At 41.8% G+C, this 18,875-nt stretch overlaps 1 protein-coding gene across 1 annotated transcript in view; it reads left to right on the top strand.

The window, feature by feature from the left end:
* The window catches only part of ARHGEF26 (Rho guanine nucleotide exchange factor 26), a 180,362-nt gene that overhangs the window by 112,419 nt on the left and 49,068 nt on the right, over window positions 1-18,875 (top strand). Inside the window, exons 7-9 of the mRNA XM_013006250.2 lie at window positions 11,936-12,088; window positions 14,956-15,085; window positions 18,283-18,357. Of these exons, the coding sequence (XP_012861704.2) occupies window positions 11,936-12,088; window positions 14,956-15,085; window positions 18,283-18,357 (358 nt within the window). The remainder of the gene's footprint in view (window positions 1-11,935; window positions 12,089-14,955; window positions 15,086-18,282; window positions 18,358-18,875) is intronic.

Consider the following 18,875-nt stretch of genomic DNA (forward strand, 5'->3'; position numbering starts at 1 on the left):
AAAAATACTTTGAAAGCATGCTATGCTCAGAAGGGCACAGGACAGCTTTGATTATAACCAGAGACTTGCTTTCTTACTGTGGACTGAGCAGGGCTTTGAGAGGGGGCAGGGCTAGTCCTACGTGCATCTGGCGCTGAAGGAACCCTGGCTGGACGGGTCTTGTGTTAGCAAACCTACTGGTCAGGCTCGTACAAGCTGGGGTTGAGAGTCTATCCCTTCCCTTGTGCCCATCACTGCACTTACTGGAAGTACAGGGGATCGTAGTTGTGGACAATAAATCTATGCAGGCTTGGTATACCAGTGGGCAAAGCAAAGTAGAAACTGACCAGTTTGTGGATTATATTCCTGATAAAATTACAGTAGAACACAACTCCTTGGAGAGTTTTCATCGTTAATTTTTTTTAAACATAAAACAAAACATTTATTTTTTTCATCATTTTATCATAGCCTTACCAAATATTTGAACGTACTCTATGAAAGGGTGACAATCTTGGAAACCCACAGGGGCAGTTCTACCTTGTCCCACAGGGTCGCTCTGAGTCAGAAATGGCTGGATGGCAATGAGTTTTCTGAGTTTTATTTCCAGGTACTATGGCTGGGTCCTGGGCATAAAGTTGTGACCAAAACAGGCAAGATCCCTGTACTTTCGAGCTTGCCAAGAGAGACAAAAACAAACTAAAATAAAAGTATGAATTGCAATCTTAGTACGCACACTGAAGGAAAAGCGTAAGGGTTTATGAAAACATAATACAAGGGAGCTTAACTCAGTCCAGAAGGGTCAGAGGAAGCTTCCTGGAGATGAAATGTAATCTGGGCCTTGAAGGATGAGGGAGGGTTCATTAAGCAAGGGGTAGGGCAGCAGGGAATCTGAAATGAAGGACTAGAAAAGAGTTTCACAGGGCACCTGTGAACCTGTATTTTTTTAAAATTATTTTATTGAGGGCTCGTACAATTCTTATCACAGTCCATACATACATCCATTGAGTCAAGCACCTATGTACACCTGTTGCCCTCATCAATCTCAAAACATTTGCCCTCTACTTTAGCCCTCAATATCATTTGCTCATTTCCCCCTCCCTCCCCCCTTCCCTTCCCTCCTGAACCCTTCACAATTCATAAATTATTATAGTTTTGTCATAAGTTGCACTGTCCAATGTCTCCCTCCACCCTCTTCTCTGCTGTCCATCCCCCAGGGAGGAGGCTATACTTAGATTCTTGTAATTGGTTCCCCCCTACTAACCCACATTCCCTTCACCCTCCAGGCCTCGCCCCTCTCACCACTGGTCCTGAAGGAGTCATCTATCCTGGATTCCCTGTGTTTCAAGTTGCTGTCTGTACCAATGTACATTCTCTGGTCTAGCCAGATTTGCAAGGCAGAATTGGGATCATGATATTGGGGAGGAGGGGGAAGCATTTAAGAACTAGAGGAAAGTTATATGTATCATCGTTGATACCGTGCACCCTGATTAGCTCGACTCCTCCCCAAAACCCCTCAGCAGGGGGGTGTTCAGTTGCCAACCAATGGACTCTGAGTCTCCACTCTGCACTCACCCACCTTTACAATGACATGATTTCTTGGAACCAGTATTTTTATCACAGTGTGTCCTCAGGGCCAGAGCACAGCATTGGTCTCCGCCTCTGATGATCTGTTCTTGCTCGGGGCTCCCCCGAGCATGTATGTAGTGCAGACTCTTCGGCCATATGCTCTTCTCCCACTGTGCACCCACCCTTCGAATTCGACCAGGTGTGGAGGTGGTTCAAAAGTTGGTTTTATTGGGAAACGATACAGTTCTTTAGACTCCAGGTGTTATTCTTATTGTGGATGGATGTCTAGGTTGAGGGCTCGCCGGAGGAAACAGACGTGCGGGATCAAAAAGAAAGAGATAGAACTGCAGGCTTAGGGGCGCATGAGACTGAGGCAGCAGTGTCCAGGGCAGAGCTCAGGCTGCATTCAGAAAGACTCTGTGGCCCTGACTTAAACTCTCTTTCCCTTGTGTCTTGATCTGTAAAATGTGTAGAGCCGCTATCTCGGGAAGTGGTCCTGAAGATTGCAGTAGTTCACTTGTACCTAGGGCAGTCCTGAAAGCATGAGTCATGCCAAATCATCTGTGCATGTCTTGCTATACACATATATCTGTGATCAGTTTTCATGTCTAAATTAGACACAGTAAGATATTAACAAGAACTTATAATAAAATAGAATAATTCTTAAGTAAAATTAGGGTTACTTGACCACCGATAGCCAGGGCGGCCACTAAGTGGCTAACCTAAAACCTACAGGATGCATGCACCAGATAAAGGGGTGATTCACAAGATTTTATCATGTGACACAGAACAGCACCCTTGAAAATGTATTCATGGAAAAAAAAATGTATTGATGGTGGTTTATTTGGGGGATTTTGCATTTAATATTCGCTGATAGAAGCCTCAGAAAGCAAACCGCTGAAAAGGCAGCGAGGACTACTGTACGGTAAAGAGTCAGTGTGCTCCGCACAGTGGTGATGGTCATCATTGTCAACTGTCTGCCTCTGGCATTCTCCAAAGCCTGCAGCAGTGCTCGGGGCACATGGGAGGAGAGGCTTTGTTTCTGTTATAGTTAGACTAGCTAACTGTGGGCTTTGGGGAATGCATTTACCTAATATGCCAATTGTAACACCAGTTGAATTTTAAGAAGTCAGTAAATGGTATGTGCACAGTTCTGTGACACGTGGCTGGGTCTTCTCCACCTGTACTACTGTAGGAAATATTAAAATAATGACAGTGTCACTCCAGATAAAAAATTCATAGAGCTGAAATACCTATGTCTCCATCCTATAGACAATTAAGCTTTTATTAGTGACACTAAAATAAATACTACCTCATTTGAGGGATAATTGTCCTAGTTGTTAAAAAGGGTGAACCAAAGTTCTGTTTCATTCTCGAAGTTTGAAGCTAACAAAAGTGGGCTTATCAGAAGTGGCTCCTTCACTGCTGACTTTCCCCCTCACACAGTGTGTGCCACGTTTAAGCTCACTTGATAAAGCAATCACAGAAAGGCTAATGAAAATACAACTTTCAGATCTTAGGGAAGTTAGAGACAAGCTCTAACAGTCATACTTGAGGGTCTTTCTTCATTTGTGGACTTGAATTGAAGCTCTCTGCAGTCTCATCTCCTGAGAGACTGACCTTGTGTCTTTGATGGTCTGGCTCTTCTCTGGATAGCTAAGGAACATAACCTCCGAGGCTGCAATCATTTGACACACTCAAAGGAGTGTGGTTGTGACCACGATGATGAGTTAGCAGGTAGACAGGATTAACTTGGACGTTTGGTTTATGCAGTTAGGAACTGCCCATGGTGACCCACCGTCAAAAAAACACTACTGGGGTTATTCCCATGATCAGTTGCAGGTTTTCATTGGCTGAATTTCAGTAGATTGTCAGGCTTTTCTTCCTCGTTCACCTTTGTCTGGAAACTCCACTGAAAGCAATTGAACATTATAACAACCTCTACTAACAGGTGGGTGGTAGCTGCACATAAGGTACGTAGGCTGGGAGTAGAACCCAGGTTTTCTCTGAACGCCGAGAAGTCTATCACTGAAGCCAACACAGTCCCATGGATTTCTGGTCAAACTAAATACCCAAACCCACTGCCATCCAGTCAGCACTGACTCATAACAACCCGATGTAGGGTTTCTGCGGCTGTCAACCTTTATGAGAGCAAAAGGCCTCATCTTTCTCATTTGGAGCTGCTGGTGAGCTTGAACTACCAGTATCGACGTTAGCAGTCCAGTGTTTACCCAACTGTACTACAAAGCTCTGTGGGATTCTGATTCGCTTACTCATTTGCTGCCATCCAGCCATTTCTGACTCCTAGCAACCCACTAGGACAGGGCTGACCTGCCCATGTGGGTTTCTGGGCTGATAAATCTTTATAGGAACAGAAAACCCCTCATTTCTCTCAACAGTGACCGGTGGTTTCAAACTTGTGACCTTGCAGTTGGTAATCCAACTCATAACCCACTATGCCACCAGGGGCCCGGGGTTTCTGGATAGGAAGGAGAGTTTTGAAAAAGGCATTTTTTGCTTCACAAGATGGTTTCTTAAAATCTAAACTTTAGCCAAGAGATTGGAATTTTGGAAGGGAAAAAAAGAAAGGCTGTTAACATGATTGTTGGTTGTAAAATATAATCATCTTGGTAATACTACTTAGAAAAATAATGACAGTATTGTTCCAGATAAAAAATTCATGGAGCTGAAATACCTATTTCCATTAAAAAGTTGCCCTTGTAAAAAAGCCAGATTACTTCACAAACTCATTCAGGTTTCATCCAGGGAGCTAGAAAACTTTTACTTTGTTTCAGATTTCACTCTCATCGCATGCATTCTTGATTTCTGACATAATAACCTCATCCTTCAGTAATACTTATTTTATTTTTTGTAGCTTATTTCCTGAAATACTGTACGCACATTTCCCAAAATAATAGATGATTTAACATAGAAAGCTCTAAATTGTGTTTTAATTATGCCAATGTCAAACGATTGGCTTGGTTTATTTTATATAAAGGTAAGTAGTATAACCAGGACCTTACTTTTTAATCTTGTGCTTTGGCCAACCTTTTATAGTGATAAATGAAATTTTCTTTTTCAAAGGGAAAAGCCAACTTACTGCTGTTCTTGGTTTTAAGTTGCATTCAGGCTGTTAATGGTTAGCAAAAGAGAAGAAACTTGAGGAGAGATTTGCTCTAAGACATGTATTTCCTAGATTGATAGGCTAATGACCTTATGAAAGATTCCTTATGTTTATATTTTTCTTTTGGAAATTTTCTTAAAGCATGCATTTAAAAATATTTGGAGTTGCATTTGGAGTTAAAGTACAAATAACTTGCATTTCATTGAAAACCAGTTAAACATGATTTTGTTGTTAGCTACTTTCGAGGCAGCTCCCCCCACCTGGCAAGCCCACGCACCATGAGTGTGGATCTTGACATCTCTAGGGTTTTCATGAGCTGTTTTTTGCAAATAACATCACCAGGTCTCTCTTCCTGCGCTTATTCTGGAAGGTCTCCTAAAGTCTCTATATCATCATAGCACACATGCCTCCACTGACAGAAGGTGGTGGCTGTGCTTGAGGTTCATTGGACAAGAATTGAACTTGGGTCTCCTGATTGGAAGGGAAGAATTCTGCCACTGAACCGCCAACACACTGCCACCCTTACATAGGGTTTCCAACACTGTACATCTGTTACAGAGGCAGACAGCCTCATCTTTTCTTGAAATATACTGTTACTAGAGCAAATTTAAGGAATCACAGTGGCGCTATGGTTAAAGGCATTGGGCTGCTAAATGCAGGGTCAGAGGTTCAAGTCTACCAGCTAGATGCAGGAAGAAGACCAGATTGTCTGCTCCCACAAAGAGTGACTGTCTTTCAAATTCGTGAGTTAGAATCCACTCAATGGCAGTGTGTGGGGACAGATTTAGTGCCATTAACAAAGAAAGTGATATCATGAGAGGTAAGAGAAAAGCCTTGGCTTAAGGGCAGATTTATAAGCCAGAAATAAGCAGGTGTTTGTCAACTCAACACCTATGCAGGTGGCCTGTCTCCATGTATTGAGAGGGAGGCCATTCTGACCAGGCCTCGATCCAGTTCCTACCCTGACTCTACAACTGAAAAGGGTCTGGTTATTTAACCTCTCTAGGCCTCTCTCCCCATTTTTATGAATGAGAGATTGCCTTATACTTCCCAAGGTCCTTGTGAGAATTAAAGGCGATGGCAAATATCAAGTATGAATAGGATTGGCCTGAAAAATAGAGTCAGGGAATGATTCTCTCTCTCTTGCTCTCTCTCTCTCTCTTTCTAGCAGTCAAAGAATTCCCCAATTCTCTTCGTCGATGGGCCACATGTGTTTCTTTAAGAGGCACAGGCGATTCCAGTGTACATTTTAAGATGAAGCCAGCAGCGCCCTTATGAACATGTTTTTATCTGCAGCTTTGTGCAAGAATGCTATCTTTCTCATCTTCACCTTCCTAACAGATTACGCATTTCCTGAAATGCAAGGTCAGGCTGTGTAGTACCTTTGGGAAGCAAGGCTTTCCTCTGTGTGTGGCTCTGTGGAGATTGCCCACACATTTAGGAGAGGTTTTGATATTTTTAGTTGCATATTCTTAGACTCAGTCTTCACCAAAACCATTGCCTTTTGGGAAGATACACATGTGACTGCTGGCAGACTGCTGTAAGAATTTTGCATGGGAAATCCTGATGGCCATTGCGAGGAAAGTCAAATCAATCAGCAAAGTGTTTGTGCGTTGTTTTTCCTCTTGCTGTTTTAGAGTTTGTGGATGGAAATCGTATCGATTATATTTCCTAAATGGTTTTTAAAGGACAGGAAAATCTAGGTGCTTTCTTAGAGTCTAGGTAATTTTTCTTATAGGAAATGAAAATTTATTTCTTTTTTTCTTTTATGCTCTTCTGGAAACTTTATAAAACCAAAATAACTAATGATGACAAGCAAATACTATTTGTACTACAATGAATTCCATGTATGCGTGTATATGCAAAATCAAAGGCTTTGTTTGGTTCCTAAGTACCTGGACATTGTTTGACTGTAAATGTGAGAAAACATAAAAGCTCATGTTTACTATCAATCATCTTGTGTACAGTTTTGTTGTCTTCTTGACGGCTAGTTTCTTTTTTAATTTTATTTGTGTGGTTGTTGAAAATTATGCACCGCAAAAGATACACCAAGTCATTGTTTTCTACATGCACAATGCAGGGACATTGACTGCGTTCTTTGAGACATGAAACCATTGTCTTTCTCTGGTGACTTGCTCCTTCCCATTACTGTGAACCCCCGTCCCTTCAGGTTCCCATCCGATCTTTCCAGTTGCTCTTGCTGATTTGATTCCTATATAGATAGTTCTTAAAAGGACATCGTGCTCAAGGCATACCCATTTTACTACTTGAGCTAAACTGTTGATTGGCTTCAAAAAGACTTCAGGGGATAGTTTTACTCTTAGGTTCGAAGATGATCTATCTTGGGGCAAGAGTTTCAGGGCTTTGTCCAGCCTTCGTGGCTCCATAAAGTCTACCTCCCCATAGAATTTGAAATTATATTCTGCAGTTTTCTCTCTCTTTTTTTAATCATCATATTGGGGGCTCATACAACACTTATCATAATCCATACATACATCAATTGTGTAAAGCACAGTTGTACATTCGTTGCCCTCATCATTCTCAAAACATTTGCTCTCCACTTAAGCCCCTGGCATCAGCTCCTCATTTTTATCCCCTCCCTCCCCACTCCCTCCTCCCTCTAGTTTTCTCTTTTGATTGGGATTATCCTGCAGTGTCTCTTGAAATTGTTCAGTCATGGTAGTTTGACACCATTCAGTGTTTCTAGTCTGGTGGCAGCAGAGTTCCTGGAGGCAATGAGCCCCATCTTCCAGGCCTGTTCCTCGTCCGCTCTCTCTGTCCTCTGTGGCTCCACATGAGCAGACCCCATTGTTGTGCTGTTTGCAAGCTTTTCAGATGCCAAGAGCAGCAGGTGAATTTCCTGTAAAACAGAAGCACTAAACATGTTATTGGCCTATGAACTGAGATGTCTTGTGAAACAGCGACCTCAAATCTCCAAACCAAGGAACCCACTACCATAAGGCATTTTTTTTGTACATACGTAAACAGCCCGAGCAACTTCTGTCTTATTTATTTTTCTCTTTTCGTCATTATTGTGAATAATCTGTCACACAACTTTTGCCAGTTCAACTTTTTAGTGGTGTATGGTTTAACAGCAGTGAAAACAGTTGGTTGAGCAATGCTACCTTTGATCCGTGGGATTTCTCCATCACCGTTACACTTCTTTTTTCCCTTTCTCTCCAACTCCTGTCTTTGGTGTGAGGTGTTATAGAGACTGGACCAATTCATAGCAACAGTGTTTCATTCGTACAACAGAATGAAAGGACACCGGTTCCTGCATCCTCCTCCTGAGTGCAACAATCCATCTCATTGAAAGTCTTCTACCTTCCTGGTTGACCCTCTTCTTTGCCATGCTTGGTGTCCTTCTGATAGATTGCCCAGAGTACTTGAGACTAAGACTTATCATCCTCTCTTCTGAGGAGCATTCTGGCTGTACTTCTTCCAAGACGAAAGTTTTAGTTTTTCTGGCAGCCCAGGGTATGTTCAATATTCTGTGTCAACACCGCAATTCAAGGGCACTAGTTCTTCCCAGGTCTTCCGTATTCATTGTTCAGCGTTTGCATGCATGTGAGATGACTGAAAATCTCATGGTGTGGGTCAGGTGCACCTTAGCCCTCAAAGTGACTTCTTTATTCTTTAACACCTTTGTAGCTGATTATCCAATGCAGTAGCATAGTTTGATTTTTTAACTGCAACTTCCTTGAACATTGATTGTGGATCCCAATAATGGGAAATTCTTGACAACCTCAGTCTTTTCTCTTTTCATAATAATGTTTATTTTCTTTATGTTGAGGTGTAATTCATACTGAAGGCTATAGAGCAATGGTTCTCAACCTGTAGGTCATGACCCCTTTGGGGGTCGAACGACCGTTTCACAGGGGTCGCCCAATTCATAACAGTAGCAAAATGACAGTCATGAAGTAGCGACGAAAATAATGTAAGGTTGAGGGGGTGAGGGCATTAGGAAGGTTGAGAACCACTGCTGCAGAGCATTTAATCTTCATTGGTCAGCCCATCAAGCCCTTTTTACTTGCAATAAGCAAGGTTGTGTAGCTGATGTCATAGGTTAAGGAGGCTTCTTCCAATCCTGGTGCAGAGTTCTCCAGGTTCTCCAGTTTCTGGGATATTTGTCCAACATGCATATTGAGTAAGTGTGGTGGAAGGGTACAACCCAAGGCACCTTTCTTGATTTTAAACTATTCAGTATCCCTTGGGGCTGTCAGCAGCTGCTTCTTGGTATATGGACAACTGCCACAGGAGCACAGGGAAGTGTTCTGGAACTCCCATTCTTCAGAATGCCATTCATCGTTTGGTATGATCCACGTAGTCGAATGCCTTTGCATCATCACTAAAACATAAACGAACATCTTTCTGGCATTCTCTGCTTTGAGCTAAGATTCAGCTGATGTCAGCAGTGAGATCCCTTGTCCCTCTTTGTTCCAGCTTGAATGTCTGTTAGCTCTCTGTGGATGTACTGCTGCAACTTTTTAAAATTATCCTCACCTAAATTTTACTTACATGTGGTATCAGTGACATTGTTTGATAATTTCTGTATTCTATCTGGTCATCTTTCTTCACAGTGGACACAAAAAGATGTCTCTTTCAATCGATTGGCCAGGTAGCCGTTTTCCAAATTTCTTGCATAAACAAGATAGTTCTTCCAGCACGGTGCCAAGTTATTTGAAACATTGCGATACTATCTCATCCATTTCTGTTTTCCCTAGTGCTTTTAGTGATGCTTAGACTTATTTCTTCAAGGCCATTCGTTCTTGATCATGTGCTACCTCTTGAAGTGGTTGCGCATCAACCAGTTATTTTCAGTACATTGTCCCTGTGCGTTTCTTCCATCTTCTTATTGGCTGAGTAATATTCCATTGCCTAAGTACCACATTTTGTTTATGCCTTTATTTGTTGGGGGTTGTTTGGATTACTTCCCCTTTGGTTATTATGTCACTGTTAGTTTTAAAGCTTATGATTTGGCATCTACCCAGGCAAGTTACCAGACAAGGGGAAATGATGTGTAATGTAGGTTTAACCCAAAGAGCTTACTGACATCTAATTATCTTTTCTGTTTAATTATCAAAAAGTCAACATTAGAATTTATTGTTAATTTCACTTTTTGTCACATTGTTTGGAAAGTGCTTTGGTCCCTGTGCCATAGATATTTTTAATAGTTTTCTGCCACTCCACCCCTGGACAGTAAGTGTTCTCTGGGTTGCGTTTCATTATGTTCAATTTGTGTTCCCATTCATTACCTGGCATACTTGTTAAAATGAAGATCCAATTTGGAGAGTGGGGTTGGCAGCATGCTGCAGTGTTAATAATATGGTGTAATACTGCAGATCCACGGACTACATATTGAATGAGAATGCTGTGGGTGGAAACGTATTTCAAATACCTTCATTTGATACTCTCTTCAAACTGGGTACAGTCTAGACTTGTCAGATAAAATACTTGTGTGTTCACCTAGGTAGACTAGAGAAGCAAATTCATAGACACTCATGTGTATAAGAAAGAGCTTTATATAAAGAGTAATTGTACATTAAGAAGACATCCCAGCCCAGTCCACATCAAGTCCATAAGTTTGATATTAGCCATATGTTCTGTGCCAACCTACAAAGTTCTCTTCAGACTCACGAAACACATGCATTGATGCCGAATGCAGGAAGATCACAGGCCAGTGGTTGGGAAGTCTTGTGTATCCAGTGGTGTTGTAAGCATCTCAGCACTGGTGTGGGTCCCCATGTGGCTCCTCCAGTTCTAGGGCTTTGGCGTAGCTCCATGTGTTTTGTCAGCTGCAATGTCTCCCAGGAGTGAGCCTGTGTCCCACCTCCAGAAAGCTATTTATCTCCTTAGCACCTCCAAATGTGGTCATCAAGCTTCGACCTGATTGATAGGCGGCTAAACTCCACCCCTTCCCTCCTAAGTCTCAAATTGACAACAGATTATGTAACCACCACAATTTGGTTCCTAGGATGCCACATACAATATTTGGGACAGATGTCTTCTAAAAAATGACTCACTATTTATCTGAAATTCAAATTTAACCAGATATCTATTTTGTCTGCCTATATTCCCGTCACTCTATCACACACACATACACACACATTTTCTTTCAGACACATGTACACACACTCTGTCACTGCTAAAGCTGGCAATTCTTATTTGCAGTCTGCATAGTATGTGAAAGGAGCCCTGGTATTTCGGTGGTTACGTGTTCACCTGCTAACCTCGAGGTCAGCAGTTTGAAACCAGCAGCCACCCCAAGGGAGAAAGATGAGGCTTTTTACTCCCATAAAGAGTTACAGCCTCAGAAACTCACAGGGGCAGTTGTAGGGATGCTATGAGTTAGAATTGACTCAATGCCATTGAGTTTGGTTTGGGTTTATAAAATGTGAATAATTTAAATATCATACATATTATTGCAGTGAAAGTAATAAGATTTTTTTTTTTTTAAGAAAGAGATTGGGTATATAGAATCAAACATCCATTTAGGTATTTTTTCATGTGCTTTCACTATAATATAATTAATAATATAATATATAATATACTAGTATTACTGTACCCCCATTTGGTAAATTCTTGAAAAATAATGATATCTGTATTAAAAAGTAGAGAAATGCCCTTTGTGGTCAGTATTGTAAGCCAAACACTTGAATCAATCTGTTCATATGATGACTTAAATTTGGGCAGCACTTTTATAAGTTTTTTTTGCCCAAAATATGAAAGGGGCTTCAAAGTTAGTGGGGAAATGGAATGGAAAGATAATGGGAATTTTTCCACCAACTTTAAAAAGCCCCCTTGTAGTATGTTATAATGTCTTACCTCTATGGCTGTGGTTATAATCCCATTTGGGGATGTGTGGTCTTTGTTATGTTAATGACATGGGATTAGTGTGGGATGTGTTTTGAGTCCATCTCCTTTGAGATATGAAAGAAATTAGACTCACCAACAAATTGAGACGGGGAAAGAGAGGCCAAGCCACGTGAAGCACACCCAAGAGCAGAAGCTCAGAAGAGACAAGGACTTTCCTCCAGAGCCAACACACACACAGGATCCCCTAGATCTGGTTTCTCCTGAACTGTGAAGAAACACGCCTCTGTTAAAGTCTCCTGTGTACGGTCTTTCTGTTAGCCTAGCATTAAATAACTCAGACTCTCAGTGAGCTGTCCCTGAATAGAGTCGGTAGTTTCAGACACTGGATCCGTTCTCTCTTGTTGTCTATGGAAGAGAGTATATGTGCTTTCCTTTTCTTTGTCCCTTCAGATTCTTCACAGAGTTGGAAGCAAGACATCAGAATAATATCTTGATTGACGATATAAGCGACATTGTAGAGAAACACACAGCCTCCACCTTTGACCCGTATGTGAAGTACTGTACTAACGAAGTCTATCAACAGCGGACCCTGCAGAAATTATTGTAAGTGCTGCCGAGTGGTTCAGTAGGCTGACCTCACTTTAATTAGACCACAGTGACTGAAGTGGATTGATCTATTAGATCACTGTTAGAAATGATTCCTGATAGACCATTCCCTAGGACAGAAGTGCTTAAAAGTAGTACCATCAAGACAAGAGGGTCAAAAAGCCTAGACTGTGTAGAATTTTCTTTATAAAGCAATTATGAAATCATTGTTACTATTTGCTTTGTTGAAAAATTGCTACAAGACACTGAGGTGATCATCATCCCTTCCCATTTCCCAGCTTCCTCGGGTGTTAACCTGACTCAGGACTGGGCAGTGCTTCATTCTGGTCTACACTGGGCCACCACGAGTTAGTCAGTGGGATGACAACTGATTGTAATGGACAGTTGTGCGGTTTACCAGGAGCCCAGAGAGGGTTCTTTAGTAGATCCTGCTAGAATCTAAGGACGCAGCGTCTTCTCTACTCTTCTGATGTTTTGCCATGAAATGGCTACTATTTCAGTGAATACACACGCACACACACATACACACTCAGTAGATAGGAAAGGAAGCACTATTTGACGGAAAGCAAATGAAGAAAATGTTCTTAGAGGTTTTATTTCTGCAATAAAAAGTTACACATTATGTTTCACTCTACACTTCCCCCCACTGTCCTGCCAGTTACTGAGGGTTTGTGCATGATCATGCATACATGAGAGGGCTCAAAAAGTTCATAGAAAGGTTTCACTATCTTCTAACTCCATTTTTAGGAACTTTTTGAAGCCCCCTTGTATATACCACTTGTATCTTGGTGTAAGAGGCCACGATTCTTCAGTCAATGTCTGTCTTGTTTCTTTTCAGAGGCTCCATCTATCACACAGAGCCTTTGCTCTATGGTACAGTGCTACACTGCTGTAAGCTCACTTCGGGGGAGGGGGGGCTGTGTAATTGCTCTCCTCTCCTCATGAGTGGAGCTCTGGTGTGTGGGGTGGGTGGTAGTCAATGGCAATGTCCTCACGGCTGCTTAGAGAAATGTAACCCGCTGAAGCCTCTCAAGTCAGTAAGAAGGGTGATGATGCATCCTCTGGAAACTTTGGTATGGACAGAGTGGAAACCTACAGCTGCTAATCTCAAATGAAGGTTTTTGTTTTAATCTTTTGTACAAAGCAGAGTGTCTGAGATTCGTCAGCACCTTGACGAAATGTTTGTGTTGTATGGCAGTCCCGTGCACTGCTGGATGTGTAGTGGGGTCCCTGGTCTCTATCAGTGAGAAGCCATAGCGTCCCCACCCCAGAGTGATAACTCCGAATGTCTCCAGACAGCACCGAATGTCTCCTAGGGGGAAATCACACCCCTTTTCTTTCCCCTGTCCTCTCCCCCTGTGATTCTGACCAGTAATAATTGGTTTGAAATTGTCCGGTAAGTCATATTGCATGTTTGTAAACGAATCCTTGAATTAGAGCTCAATCCAATTTTCATGTTGTTTTACAGGAATTCAAAAACTGTGACTTAGTACTGCTGTACATTATTTAGATGTCAAAAAAAAAGGTTTTAAAAAAGTTTTTTTAGTAAAAATTTTTGTTTTTTTAGGGGCTCTGTGGCAGTTGATGTGACTTTATGGTTAGAGTAGTGACTTTCAACTTCAGCTGTCTATTAGAAATACATAGCTCTCTGCAAATAAGAATCTATCCTGATTAGCTAATCAGAGTCCTTGTGTGGGGGGGTCAGGTGGCAAGGAGCTTTTAATATGCAACCGTTTTAGAGTTTGATTACTTTTTTATCTTCTTAAAAATTCTTCTTAATGTACACCTTATTGCCACTAGGTCAATTCCCATCCATAGTGACCCTGTAGGACAGAGTAGTATAGCCCCTTTGAGTTTCTGAGACCTTAAATCTCTACAAGAGGAAATAGCCTCATCTTACTTTCTAGGAGTAGGTGAGTTTGAACCATTCAACTTTTGGTTAGTACCTCAAGTCTACACCCCAGGTCTCAGAAGCTTAAAATTCTTCCATCTGAGGGAATGGAAATAAAACATTTCTGTTCGATTTCTTTTAATATACTAGAATGGGCACTGGTTAATTTCTTTTTGGCAGATCTCATCCAAATCATCTTATTTTAAAATACATGAAAAATGCCCACAACTGCTACTGCTACTGCTCTGCTTCCCGGGCTTCTCAGGGCATAAGAATCTAGCATTCAATACTACCACCTCCCACACTCTGAAGTTGGAGACCTCTCCATTCTTCAGTCTCTTAATGGAATTCTTATGTGGCCTTCCGTTAGAACTTATGTGGGTGATTCCATATGGGACAATATCTTTGGGGGTACCTTATCTTGCCAAGTTCCACAAATTTATTGTGGTAGTGCTAAAATATTGTGGCTGACATGGTTCAAAGATTCTCTGTCTTAGAAAGAGGACTGTTGAAAAAAGCCACAAGGCACCACTAGTAAATAAACCTTTTCCGACTGACATTGCTTTCTGGGATCATTGTCAAGGGCTAGAGGAGAGAATTAAAAGCATGTGGTTTGTTAACTTCTTGGTACATTGATCTTAGATGAAATCAGTTCTGTATATTAATGGATAATTGATATATTCAACATGATGAAACCCTTACTGCTTCATGTGTCTACATTTTCCTTGATAAGTTTCTAGCCAGACATTTCTCTCTTATTGTTCGTTATGTTATGTTAAAACCACATCAACCTCAGATGTGTGGCAGACAAGATATCTATGTAGTTAGGTGCTGATGCTGCTAGGTTCCTATATACTTAGAAATCACTGGTAAGGTATGAGTTCACTCCGGTGTTCTTTAGGCCATTTTATGTGCTTCTTAACATGGAGTAGGAAATGTTTGCGCGTTTTTATGTTTGTTTCTTTTCCCTCAGAGCCACCAATCCATCATTTAAGGAAGTGTTATCACGCATTGAGAGCCATGAAGACTGCAGGAACTTACCCATGATCTCCTTTCTCATTCTGCCTATGCAGAGGGTGACCCGCCTTCCCCTGCTGATGGATGTAAGAAATGACCTGTCCTGTGCCTAACTGTGCTGCTATAAATCTAAAAGAATTATTCTTATTCTACTTGAATCGATGCATATCTCTCCTAGAAAATACTCCAACTGAGTGAGAAGGTGCTATTTTGGGGGAAAGGTGCCGGGGTGTAGCAATCTGCTGCCCACGTAAAAGTTGACACTTTGAACACTCGCCCTGCAGTTCTGCAGAAGAAAGATCTGGCAAGCTGCTTCTGTAATGAGTCCAGCCCAGAAAGCACCATGGAGCAGGTCTGTTTTATGAGCAGATAGGAGCCTGGGGCCACCCACCTCTGTGGCAGTCAGCATAGGCGAGAAGGTGTTGTTTGGCTAGGAAGTCTCGCCTGTGTCTGACATATTTGGCAAAATTATTAAGGAAAGCCTGTGTGGTCTCGTCATAGGATTTAGATTACATCACCCATTTGCTCCAAGTTTTTTTTGCAAAGGGAAGAAAAATGACTTTAGATTCCATTTCTGACCGAGGTACTAACTGGACATAGGCCTTTGGGCAAGTTACTTCATCTCCTTGGGCACCCCTCCCCCCACCGCCACTGTCAGATTGATCGCACAGACCCCTTCTGCCTGAAGCGTTTCAAGATGCTGTTGGCGCTACTCTAAGAAACGCTCTCCGTGTAACAAGACAGAAACTTGCCCTTGATATGCTTTGTACAAAGTGGCTGAGAAAATTCAGCCCCTCCTGATTTCAGGAATGTTCATGAACAAGGCCAGCATTCGACTTTGAGCACTGCCATGGGAGGCCTAGGAGAAAGAAGTGAGCAGAAATCTGTGAGCCACATCTGGGAAGCAGCCAGGTCAGGCCAGGAGGCCTGCATGCAGGCCATGTTGGAGCCACAGTGGCTCCTGGGGCGGGGGGCATGAGAAAAGGAGAGGCTGGCCCAGCACAGATGTGATTCAACTAGTGGTGTCTTCTTGGCCACATAAGGGCACTTTTATCCCACTTTTCCAATTAATGAAGTGTCGGCTTTCACAAATGAAAGCCTCCAAAAGAAATGGAGTCATAACATTGTGCTTGGAGATGGTTACTAAATTCCTGGATTTTCTAGATTCAGTTTCCCATTCCATGATATTCAGGAAGAACTCTACATTTTTTAAATGATGTAGGAGCCTGTAGTCCTCGGTTCCCCTGTTGACGCTGCTACAGAGTATAGGAGGCGCTGGGGGATGGAGGTAGGGGGGCAGCGGGGTCATTAGAGTTGTCAGCCCCTTACTGCCTTCCATGTTCAGTTCAACCTGCTCTCATTACTCCCTTCCCCATTCATTACCTGGTATTTAGAAACTGCCACCTGCCTAAATGTGTTTAGAAACTTGCATTAGTTCTCTGCCTTTTTGTTGTTGTTTTTCTTAACCACGACTTAAAAAAAAGTAGAATCCATTCATGTTATCAAAAACAAAATTTGGCTTAAAACAGGTTGACTCCATTTTACTTTTAAGACTTGTGAAGAACATGAAATTTGATCCATACAGACAGATATTATTTGAGACACCCTATTTTGTCATAGCAAACTGTATTCCTTTTACATGTATCATTTTGTATAGAGTTGGAGTTAGAAAGTTTAGGGGTTCATTCTTTCATGGGAAAACGGGATCTCTCTAAATACAACTTTTTTGGGCCATGTTAGAATTTTTAGAATTCGACCTTTTTTCTGCAGAAAAATGTAGTTTGGTTGTGTTTCTTAGATCCCGCCTATGCTGTGCTCCCCCAGCGATGCTTATCCTCCCTCTTTAATTTGGAGGAGTTATGTAAGTAGGCTGGGACTCTTACACTATCTCATGCGGAGCATGCTGTACAAAGTGGGAGCTTAGTGCCTTGGTTTCCCATGAGCTCTAAACATCTGCAGTCACAGTTCCCTTTGAGATTAGAGGAACGCTGTAGCCACTCCTCCTAGGAGTTCTTGTTTGCACTGAGTATTACGTATGAGCGGTCTCACAGTGTGCATTGCACGGTGGCCTGTGAGGCAGGAGAGCTGCTCCCAGGGACGCGGACCAGTGTTCTGCAGACTGCTTCTGCGCCTATTAGTTGTTTGCTCATAGTAATGGAATTTTAATCATGCACACCGTAAAAGAAAAGAAACAATAACATATATTCATGTGTGTGGCCCATGATGTAGTTCAATAATAAATCTAAACAAAATCTTGCTTCATTTATGTGTGGCTGTATGCAGCAGTTTTAACCTAGTTCGTACAGTGGGTCACAGGCAGAAACATTTGAGAGCTATTAATATACACCCACGGATGGGGCACTGTGTGGTTCTCATATATCCCACATAGCAATCCTATAGCCTGACTTCCTGGTTTAATACCTCGGTGTTGGTCTCCACTTACAGTGCCAGCGGTTTGCTGATAGCCAATGGCCTGTCACCACTGCTAGATGCCTGCTGACCTAATCTGTTTGCCATCAGTGAGAATCTGGCCACCTAGGCAGAATCCAAATACACTGAAATTTCTCTTCAATTTTAATTCTTTTATGAAGCACGCGTCTTCATTGAAATGAACATGTTTTCAACAATATAAATGGTTCTGTTGTCTTTGAATGTATGTTTTCAGAAGTTCTATATATGTCAGTTTACCCTGAACTGACTTTCTTTGAACTCCGTTTCATAATCACAAATGAAATTCAGAAGTATAAGATTATCAAGGAAGACCTCGATGGCCTCCTCTTCTTAATTATTTAAATTCACATTATTGTATCATCTTCAAATATAGTTACCACTAAGGATAACCATCATAAGTAAAGTAATTCTTACCATGTGTTGAGGACCGTATGCTGGGCAGTTCGGGAGACCATGACATGCATTTTTCTCCTTTAATTCTTGCAATAATCTTGTGAAATAATTCGTTAAATGAACCAAATTTTACAGATGAGGAAGCTGAGGCTTCTAGAGTCCGTGTAGGTGACATGCCCAACGCCCCAAAAGGACAAATCTGGCATTTGAAACTGACTCCTGCCACCTCTGACCCTGCCCTCCAACATAACCATTTTCTGCATTGATTTGGACCCCACATTAAGTTGAAAGGCTATTTCCTAGTTTTCCACTTGAACTGTAATGTCATCTTCCTGTGTTCAGCAGCGTTAACTTTATTATAAGGGAGAAGGTATGGATAAACTGCTTTTATTCTGCTTAACCAAAATCAATGACTTCATTCACTTTTACTTCATTGTAGACTATCTGTCAAAAAACGCCCAAGGACTCTCCAAAGTACGAAGTCTGCAAAAGGGCCTTAAAGGAAGTAAGCAAGGTAATTGTTAAGTAGTTCTTCAGACAGGCAGCCATTCAGATGCCCTGGAAGAGACTGTGTCTTGGGGTGCTGCTGAACATTACTAGATCCTCACACACTTTTCACTGCATAGTTAGGGAAGAAAAGTATGTTTGCCATGCTTAATTCCCGCCCCGCCCCCCTTTCAAACAGCTTTGTTTTAAAGGCCAATCAATGTCTCCACTCCTTTTTGTATTTGAAGAGTTATTCATTCTCTCATTCAATAAATATTTATTATTTCATCTTGAGCCAGGCACAAAGCCAACCCTGAGAACACGGTGATGAATAAGGCAGATACAGTCACTGCCCCCATAGAGCTTCAGTGCTATGAAGGGGCAGACCTTCCATAAGAATTACAGTCAAGGATGGTGATTCTGTAGGCTGTGTCCTAAAACAAGAGAAGGTGTGAGGGAGGACCTGTGGGAAAGAGTTTCTTCATTGGCTGTAGAGGGCCAGAGACAGGGAAGTGTTTGGTGAGTTTGAAGAGCTGAAATGGTCTT

The sequence above is a fragment of the Echinops telfairi genome, unplaced genomic scaffold (assembly GCF_000313985.2).
Source record: "Echinops telfairi isolate 266 unplaced genomic scaffold, ASM31398v2 ScPeMD7_7421;HRSCAF=8459, whole genome shotgun sequence".
In the NCBI taxonomy this organism is placed as follows: Eukaryota; Metazoa; Chordata; class Mammalia; order Afrosoricida; family Tenrecidae; genus Echinops; species Echinops telfairi.